The sequence below is a fragment of the Nestor notabilis genome, unplaced genomic scaffold (genome assembly GCF_000696875.1).
Source record: "Nestor notabilis isolate BGI_N333 unplaced genomic scaffold, ASM69687v1 scaffold3539, whole genome shotgun sequence".
Classification (NCBI taxonomy): Eukaryota; Metazoa; Chordata; class Aves; order Psittaciformes; family Psittacidae; genus Nestor; species Nestor notabilis.
This window is the reverse complement of record NW_009944850.1, coordinates 17,818-27,578: the sequence shown is the minus strand read 5'-3', so window position 1 is coordinate 27,578 and position 9,761 is coordinate 17,818. Positions and strand designations below refer to the sequence as shown.

General features: G+C 45.5%; 2 protein-coding genes across 2 annotated transcripts in view; one reads left to right on the top strand and one right to left on the bottom strand.

The window, feature by feature from the left end:
• MRPS18A (mitochondrial ribosomal protein S18A) overlaps positions 1-6,706 on the top strand; it is a gene marked incomplete at its 5' end in the record, with an annotated part of 20,065 nt that extends 13,359 nt beyond the window's left edge. The window contains one exon of the mRNA XM_010022595.1: positions 6,562-6,706. Coding sequence (XP_010020897.1) covers positions 6,562-6,706 — 145 coding nt within the window. The remainder of the gene's footprint in view (positions 1-6,561) is intronic.
• Positions 6,707-8,544: 1,838 nt separating this feature from the next.
• Positions 8,545-9,761, bottom strand: part of RSPH9 (radial spoke head 9 homolog (Chlamydomonas)) — a gene marked incomplete at its 5' end in the record, with an annotated part of 19,029 nt that continues 17,812 nt past the window's right edge. Inside the window, one exon of the mRNA XM_010022594.1 lies at positions 8,545-8,798. Coding sequence (XP_010020896.1) covers positions 8,638-8,798 — 161 coding nt within the window. The remainder of the gene's footprint in view (positions 8,799-9,761) is intronic.

Sequence of the window (9,761 nt, the reverse complement as noted above, 5' to 3'; positions counted from 1 at the left end):
CTTCCCTACACCACCCTTGTTTTTCTCCTTCCAGCAAGTGAACGTAGCAAGCACAGTGGAAGCAGAGTTTAGAAAAAGAGAGCAGAGCTGTTGCTGAAGAGATGGAACAGCATTGAAATAGGCAAGCTTTGGGGTCTGGGTGGAGACAAGAGAATGGGATCAAGAAATTGGATTGAAAGTTTTGGTGGTGGGGCTGAAACTAAAACAAGTGAGTCCCAGAGCCAGGATAATGTGTAGGGGTACTTCAGGAATACTCCCCTGGTCCCTCATGATACTGTCTTCTCAGACTGCTGGAAGCAGAAAGCTCTGCATATTGGAGCTGTGCAAAACCTTGACCACTGAAGTTCTATGGGAGTTTTGTGCATAGCCCCACCTGCACCTCCAACAGTGCTCTCTGGAACAGCAGCTGGCATCACATAAGGCAGGAGATACAGAGCGCTGCACAGGATTGTCGTGGCCAAAATGCAGGACCCGGCACTTTGCCTTGTTGAACCTCATACCATTGGTCACAGCCCATTGATCCAGCCTGTCCAGATCCCTCTGCAGAGCCTTTCTATCCTCCAGCAGATCAACACTCCCATGCAACTTGGCGTTGCATACATTCACTGAGGGTGCACTCAATCCCCTCATCCAGATCATCAGTGAAGATGTTAAACAACACCAGCCCCAATACCAAGCCCTGAAGGACACCACTAGTGATCAGTCTCCAACTAGATGTGATACCATTCACATCTAGTGATGGCCATCTCTTTGGGCTTGGCCATCCAGCCAGTTTTTAACCCAGCGAAGAATACATCTATCCAGGCCATGAGCAGCCAGTTTCTCCAGGAGGACTCTGTGAGAGACAGTGTTGAATGCTTTAATAAAGTCCAAATAGACAATGTCCACAGCCTTTCCCTCATCAACAAGGTGGGTCATCTTATCACAGAAGGATATCAGGTTGGTCAAGCAGGACCTGCCCTTCATGAACCCGTGCTGGCTGGGCCGGATCCCTCTGTTTTCCCGCATATGCTTTTCTCTCCAGTCTTGCAAAGTTGTGGGTGATGCTCCCTTTGGCCAGACTTCTTCCAAGGTTGTGTCAGTATTTTTGAGAGCAGCTTCTGCTCTTGCCAAGAGAGGGACAGACCAGCCTGATGAAAAACCTCTTTGTTTTGCTCTTTCCCCTGAGACAATGTATAGGCCAGCTGCATGGGAGGAACCCTATGGATCTTATGGAAGTGTGTGAAGAAGGGCTGAGGAGCTGTGTTAATGCATACTTTTGAGAGCACCAGAAAAGCTGCTTTTCAACTTTTCCTTGGCTGCACTTGTGGCTGTCTTGGCCAGAACGTTTGGCCTGTATCACGGTCACCTTGTTTAAAGTGAGCCTGCTTTAAATACAAAGTGTCTGGCATGCACTAGCTAGCACCTAGCTGAGATTAAAATGTAACATGTCACCATAAGGAACTATCAGCAAGCTGTCTTAACAAGGGTCAGGAGTGCTGCCCTGCTGTTGATCTAGTGATGTGATGTATGGATTTATCATCCTGAATGCCTCTGCCTACTCTGCTCCTCCAGAAGGTGCTCTTTTGGTGCTTATTCAATGTTCTGCAATAAGCAGAATCCCTGCTTTATTTTCTGAAGTGGTTTTGTCACCTCCATTGCTTGAACTTTGGACATTTCCTTCTATATGCCTCAGATTTCTCTGCAGAGAAGTAAGAATTTCCCTGCTTAGCACTGGGTCAATTGGTCGCCGGCCTCCCTCTACCCACCCCATCTCCTGATCCTCTTCCTACCACTAGAATGCAAAAGGAGAGCAGAATGCTTTGGGATGTAGTGGCCTGCAGATCCCAACTTGTTCTTGGTCATCCAGCTGTCTAACACAGTACAGAATTGCCTATCCACAATGTAATTTAACATAGAGGATGAGACTGGGAACCCCAGAAGGTGTAATGTGAAAGTGAAATGCCAATCTGAGCCAAGCTATGTGGTCCTGGGGTTAGCAGGAGACATACGAGAACACCTTGTAGTCAGAATTCAACTGGGGAGTGCTCTGCAGTGCTCTCTTCTACCCCCTGCAGTTGGGACACTGTCCAGGTGAGACTTGCCATGATATTTCTGATTTCTTGGACTTCAGTGCTTCGACTTTTTGTTTTCTGCCTGATCGGGTTTTCACAGCAATAGCTCATGAGTGTTACCAATTAACTGCTTTACTAGCTATGGGTGCTTTTGAAGAAATATGGCCATGGGAATACCCACATCATCCATAAACTCTTGAGTCTTCTGTCCTGTCCCTCTCTTCCTATCATTTGCCTGCAGAACTTGGACATGGAAAACCAATGAAGTTACCCTCCGTCAATGCAGAATTACTTCCTACAGTTCATTTTCTCATGTTTGGCCCAGTCTGGGGCTTTCACTGTTTCCAAAGGATGATTCCACAAGTAAATTTGTCTTGCAGCCAAGAATTGTTCCTTCATCCTTAGCCTGAATTCTCCCTTTCATAACCTCCCACTGTTGTTTCTGCATCCATTTGTGCTCCAGCCGGGCATGTTCCACTGAAGTGCTGTGGCAACAAAATATTTTCACTAGCCTGTGAGGCTGAGGAGGTTCTTGGGGATATCACCAGCGCCGTGCACAGTGGCAGACTGTTCCAATATTCCAGAGTCGTGTGTGTGCAGGCCACCACCAGCACTGTTTGGGAAGCGGTCAAACACAGCTGCAGGTCAGACTTCTATCCTTGTTTTCAGGAACAGAAACCTGAATAGCTCAGCAGTTTTCTTCCCAGCATGGAAGCTGTCACATGGATAGTGTGGACTAACACTCTATCCAGAACAGTCGCTGAGTTCAAGCCAGCATATAGATGCTCTCTTAATGTGAAAATAGCACTCGCTTTCTTTTGGCAGGTCCAAAATATTGATGAAAGTAGTTGTTCCCTTTCCAAAAGGGCTAAGGGTTATTACAGGTTCCTCAAGTCTGGGCTCTGTCAGCAAGTTGTGCTGGAGTACTTATTATGGAGTACTTCATTTTGAGTGTTCAGTTGCCACTGCGTTTTCAGCTTCCTACTGGAAGAATAGAACTTGGCAGGGATAGTATCCAAATCAATCCCTCCTCCATCACGTAAACTGAAGAAGTTGCTATGTGTTAGGAAAGAGGCAGTTCCATATGAACTCCTCATGAATTACAAAGTTCTCGGGCTCTGTGGACACCTCTCGTCCCTAGGAGCAGAGTCTGGTTTCACTGCTATCAGTGTTTCAATCCAGCAACATGTGGTTTCTCTCATCTGCATGGAAACTGCATAGCATGTGGATTCAAAGCAAAGAGCCAGAGTGGCTGCAGGTGAGCAAAGCCAAGAGGTGTCATGGGAAGAGATGTGGCAAGGAGGAGGCAGTCTTGCCAGCACTTTGATCAAGTGCTTCCTCCAGTCTGTAGCCCTCAGCCCTCTGCTCTCAATCCAAACAAAAGACAGATTGAGTAAGTTCAGTGAGGGTTCATTAGCTCAGCCTTGAACCGCACCAGCATGGCCTTTGCTTGGGCTGTGTGCAGGACTGCAGTTACCCCATGGGTAGGTCATTTCCCTTACCAAGCACGTGGAAGCCCTGTGCCTACTCCTAGGTGTTAAGTGGCAGCCTCTGAGTGGAAAGGCTTTGGGGCCCTCCTGCCTGCTGAATAAATGGACTTAAACGTGACACAGGGATTATAGGCAATTGCAGTGACTGCAGGTGACTAACCATGGTTGTTTCCATCCTGCTTATATCTTGCCTTTTCCCATCAGGGAAATCCTACCAGGATTCCCATCATGTTTTATCCAAACTACTCATTTGTGCAGCTGGAATCTAGGATTCTGGTTGTTGCCCAGGATCCTACTGTACTCAATGGGACAAGCAGAGCCCGGAGGTGAGCTGCTGGTCCCCAAGTTGGGCAGTTCTGTCCCCATTTGCCCAGAGTGAGAGCTCTGCACACTGAGATAACAGGTTAGGAGACTGTGGACCAGCTGCATTTGGCATCCACGCGGAGGCTCTGTCCTCACAACCCTCAGCTGGTTGAGCAAATTCAGACCATCTGCCAATGTGTGTTTGTAGGTGGTTATAAAAACTCCCCAGGACAAACCGTGTGGTTGGATACAATGGAAAATTGGGTGACTTGGCTAGAAAGAGGGGAACGCTACCTTACATATACAGCAGAGTGTGCAGAACAGGCCTATGTGCTGGGCTTCAAAGCTCTTATATGGGAGTGTTGTGGATTGTTTTTACTCTCAGGAAAAAAATGAAATAAATCTGTGAAACAGTAGGAACTGGGGTTAGTCAAAGAGGAAAGGAACATTGTAGACTGACTGCTCCCAGGCGTGAGGCTTTTGCTACTGCTGAATCAAGGTAAAAGAAAATTGAGAAAAAAAGGGAAGAAAAAAAGAGGCAGCAAACAAAATAGGACAAGTTTGAATCTGGGACAAAGCAAGTATTAAAAGTGCTAAAAGCAAATGTGCTTCAGGAAGGGAAAGCGTCCAAATGTCTGTTTCGGCTAACAATGAAAAGCCCCAGCCTGCAGTCCCCAAAGGAAGCCAAAAGCCTGGACCAGAGGGCTGGATTAGACCTGCTCAAAAGAGAAATAACAAAAGCTTTAAAATCAGGCCATTACTAAATCCTCCTTCCTATGCAGAATTGGGGTGTGCACTTCCAGCCCCCACACAGAAACAGAGGGATTTCTTAAAAAGCCACTGGCTGTCTAAACCTGCACACTGCATTGATGTGTATCTCACATTCACACATTCACTTCTCTCCCAGTGGGATCATTTATTATCATGGGAGCACTTTCCTGTAAGCGTGTGGACACGTGACCAGAACTGCAGTTGGCACATGGATAAATTAAAATAATTTGGGGTTTTTTTTCTCTTTTGCTCTAAGTTCAGTTTTGCAATACCAAAACTTGCACTACAGACCTCCCTCTGCAGCGAGGGTAACATGAAAAGAAGGACCTAGCCCCATGTGCCTGCCTAATACGCCTACAGCTTCTCCCAGAGGAGCCTTGCTGTGGTTCTTTGCCAGATTCCAGACTGGGACCTGCATTTGGTCTCTCTGAACTCCCCTTGCATGTGAAATTAGAGACAGGAGAGTCTCTCCTGCTTCCTGTCCTGGTGGTGTTATATAAGGGATTCCACTAATGCACTACCATAACATTAAAGGTCAAAAGGGACTAATTTAATGCACGCATACGAGAACAAGCGGCTGGATCTTGCTGTATGCTGTCTCCCAGATCCCCCCCGCTGTTGCTTCTAGGTGTTTTAACTACCATAAACTCCAAAAAGCAAAAGCAAAGCATTTCAGAAGTGGCTTCATTTCTGTGGCAGGAACCTCCAAACATAATTCATTTTTCAATCTGCACTGTTTGGGATTGCTGGGGAAAGAAAGTGCTAGGGAAATGGGCTGCTGTTACATAGTCTGTAGCTGCAGCTGCCTGGCATAGCAAGCTTTCTCTGCAGTTCTCAGGAATGTGCCAGATGCGTTCAAACAAATGCATTACATGGTCTCTGTCCAAAGTCCTTAATATCTCAAATTTGCACAATGCAAATAAAAGGTAACAAAGCTGTTTGGGGAGAGGATGACTGATGGAGGTTACATTAAGACCATGGGATTACTCAACAGAGGCATGCAAACATCACTGGACAAAGTTTATCAGTCTGTTCCAAATTCTAATTTGTTGGAGCATTGTTTGTGCAGATTATGCTGGGGTTTTACTTTGGATCTTTATTGTCTGAAAGACTCTTTGTTCTCTAAGGACCTCTATTTCCCTCTCTACTGGTAGCAAAAGATTTAAAGCCTAACAAAACTCCAGGCCACCCAGCCACAGAGTAAGATTTCCAGTAACTGATTCTGGATCTGAAATCCCTCGCCTGTTTCCAAAGCCAAGTCTAAAACTTCAAATGGTAAAAAGCAGAGGACATTTGCCAAACGTTGCTCTTCCCAGAGATTTGTAGTTGTGATGATAATTCCATTCTAGTACCTCTTACACTGTAGGTTCTGACTTCCTGCACCAGCAAGCTGTGATAGTATTGTACAGAGAACACCAAAGCACATTTGGACATATGGAAATACAAGACACATCATATGCAGAAGAAATAACCGATTATCCAACAAAAGTAAAATTAATCCCTTTTTAGAGACTTTATTTCTCACAGCGCTTAGCCTTTGTAATTAGTTTACTTTATTGAGGCCAGCTGTTGAAATAGCACCTCCCATAGAGGCTGGATGCATGCAGGCTTGGATTTTGTTGCAATGAAGGGATTTGGCAGTCCAGTTTAGCTACAGGTAGACAACTTGCCAGTAGCCTGGACACTAAACCTGATTTGATTTGTGAGGCTGGAAGTCAAGCCAGTGCCAGTGGGTGCAATACAGAGGTGCAGCTTAGAAGTTCCAGAACAAACAAAAGTTCCTTTCCAGTGGTCCCTTCTGAATGGAGGGAGCTCTGCTCAGTTATCCCTTTTATAAAGAGGCATGTGGGGAGGCTAAGGCTACAGTGCCTGCTCCTGCTTCAGTCAAAACCTTTTCTCATGGATCAGTCTCAAACTGAAATGTGTTTGTGTTGTTTTGACAGGTATCTGACCCGCTGGTCCATCAGGTCTGCAAAGCCCATCTGGAAGAGGGGACCTAAGTGGTGCAAAAAGCCCTTCCCGGTTGGACACCCTTTGCTGAAAGATAATGTCACATACACACAAAAGCCTCTCTGTTTAAACCACTAGTGGCCAGAACCGGCATAGTCAGTAAGCACAGCTGTTTTCCGCTGTTCTGCTGTTTTTGCAGGTTTGTCAGTACCTCCAACTTTCTTATTCCAAAACCTCATTAATACTCTATATTGTCTGCAGTGTGATTGAGCTGCAGTCTGTTCCTCTAGGAGAATACAAGATTCAGCAAAGCAAAGTTTAATATGCAGAATGATTTGGAGAAAGCAAGGGGCAACGACTCTTTAGCTCAAAGCCAGAAAGGATCTAAGGCTTTTGTTTCATTATGGTCCACAAATTGGTCTGGAAAAGGATGTGTCCTTCTTTTTCCAGCAGTGAACGATGATTCCCCATTAACCTGTGTTTCAACTCAAGATTTGCCTCATTTGGGCTTTTGTACATGTGATACAGATGGCAGAAAGTTTCCTGCAGCACAGTGTTTCCTTGGTAGTAACAGAAATTGTTAATGACTACTGAAATTAAATTCTGTATTCTCTGTACTGTCCATAATTTGCAGCAAAACACCTGTGGCAGTGGCAAACAGGCATGTGTGCATGTTACATGTCCTCTTAAAGATTCCCTTCCTGGTTTGTGCTTCACTTGTGGATCTAGCAAATACAGAATGTTGACATCCTTGATGACTTGGCCTGGTTTTTTTCCCCCTTCTATTTGCCCTAAGTCTTCCATGTCAGTGATATTGCTGTTTCCTGGGATCATTTGGGGCTGACAATGTGCATCATTTTCCATCCTGTAACTAAAAAGTGGCACCATTTCTCTCTCTGTACGTGTATGCACCATCCACCTTCTGACCACTGCTGCTTGTGAAGTGCTACTTACGGGCCTGGTATGAAAGGCTCGTTAAATTTATCGGGGTCATTACTGCTTTGGCTCCTTTCTTTGATAACTATCTAGGGGCTACAAATCAACACAGCTTTTTTATGTACTACTATGCCACTTAACCTTGTACTGCCTTCATCAGAATCATCTGCCAATACCTATCGGCATGGACAGGAACAAAGGGGAAGGGTAAAACCATATTACGCAGGAAATCAAATTAGATTATAATGGTTCTTTTTAGCCTTTCTTTGTGAAATGTAAGCCCTACATTCAGCCCCTTGAGCTGACCAGAATCTTTTTGCTTTGAGAGACAGAGCCAAGGCTTCCTTAACTATACTGAGATAAAATCTCCGGCTGACTGCCTCTGTTTTATGAAGCTACAGCCCCTCAGAAAGGAAGAGTTTCTTCTTTCTCCTACAGACAGAAGTTACTGTGTCTTCTAGCCCAGATAGCTCTGCACAGTGAGCTTTACACATAGAAAAGTCACTGGATTAAACCATGCCTTGAGATGAACCTGAATGAGCACCTTTTGCAAAAGACCAGGTGATGCAAATAAAAGAATTGGGTTTTTTTTCTACAGTTTAGTGCCATGAGCTGGAAAGGCCCTTCTAATTTTAGTGAAACTTAACATCTGAAAACCAAAATACTCTCTTCAATATGCCTTTCTAGAGTTCAGGGTTTAGAACAGATCCCTTACAGTATGCATCAGCTTTCTACTCTGACTCAGACTCTATTTCTGTTTGTCATTCATGGGTGGCAGCTGGCATTCATTCATGTTGTCTCCAAATTAGTTTTTGTGTAAGCGTGGTGTCTTTGTAATCAGACAGATGGCCTAGGTTTGATTTCTGACCTCAGGCTTTGCCCATCGGGGAAGAAAATGCCATTTGTTACTATGTAAAGGACCTGCAGTGACATGATACAGGGAATTCAATCTGGAGTTGAGGGAGGATGGCACACAGTGAAGTCCTACAAAAAGAATCAGGGCCAGAGTCCAAGCACGGAAGAATCCTGCTCAAAGTGCAGAGGTTTCACATATTTATTAGAACAAGCACTAAACAAAAATATCCTAAGTATAAAATCTAAATGTTCTTGAATCCTCACCCTGGACAGGAGGGTCACAGCATGAAGGGCAGATCCAAGTTCTTCTCACCATTGCCAAAGTAGATGTAGCCATATTGCTTGGTCATTGGGACATGGTAGAAGGTCAGTCCAAGCCACAGCAGGCTCCGCAGCACCACCACAGTGCCTCCCTTCTCTAGCTGGACAGTCCAGGAGCCTGTGCGAGAAGATGCACTAGTGAGTCACTGGGAAGGAGGAAGAGGCAGTGATGCTGGAGCAAGCTGTCCCTAAGCTGAGCAGAGGACTGCCATGGGTTCTGCCTCACCACTTAACAGTGCACAAGGCTGCACTGGCGTTTGTGACACCTGAAAGAGGGAAGCCAGGGAGACCAGAAACCTCGATAACCTTTTTTCTTTTGCCAGTTCAGCATTACATTTCCAGATGTCTGCATCTAGGTTCACTCAGTTGCATATTCCCATGGCTATGATGGTAATGCCGTATGCGTCACAGGAAGGGACCCCTGGAGCTCCAGACTTGTATACTTGATCCCTAGGAGAAGCTACAGCTATTCTTGGCTGCTTCTGAGTGGGCAGCAGTTACTCTAACAAGCTCTGCCACCTACTTGGTCTAGCTAATAGCTATAGAGAGCCAAGACTAGCTACAGCAATTCTGCATAGGTATGAAATTTCTTCTTAAAATAAACTTGTAGCATCAGTAGTGGGAAGAGAAAGAAGGCACTTTCCTGCTCCAGGGAAGACTGGTTTCCCTGATGGCGCAACTGGGAAAGAGGAACAAGAGAAAGCAGAAAGCAGGATATTTCCTACCTCAGAGAAATTTACAGAAAAGGTTAATTGTCTTCAGTCTTTCTTGGCTCCATCATTGAAGAGGATGTGCGTGGTAGGGGCAAAGGGATTAGTTTCTGCATTAATTTTGCTTTGGCTCTGCAGCAAATGTTCAGAGCCAGTGTGAAAATGCAATTTCTCCTGGATGCAAGGAGGTCCAAGCCACTGAGTATTTGTTTTGCATCTGACGTGACAGCCTGGGAACAATGCCGGAAGGGAGGGAAGGGGGCTGGAGCATCAGCTTGGATTCAATACCCTTGGAGGGCAAGGAGCTGCCAGGAGAAGAAAATACCAGCTTCAGCACCAAATCAGTAATGCCTCAAGGCTGCATTGTGGGG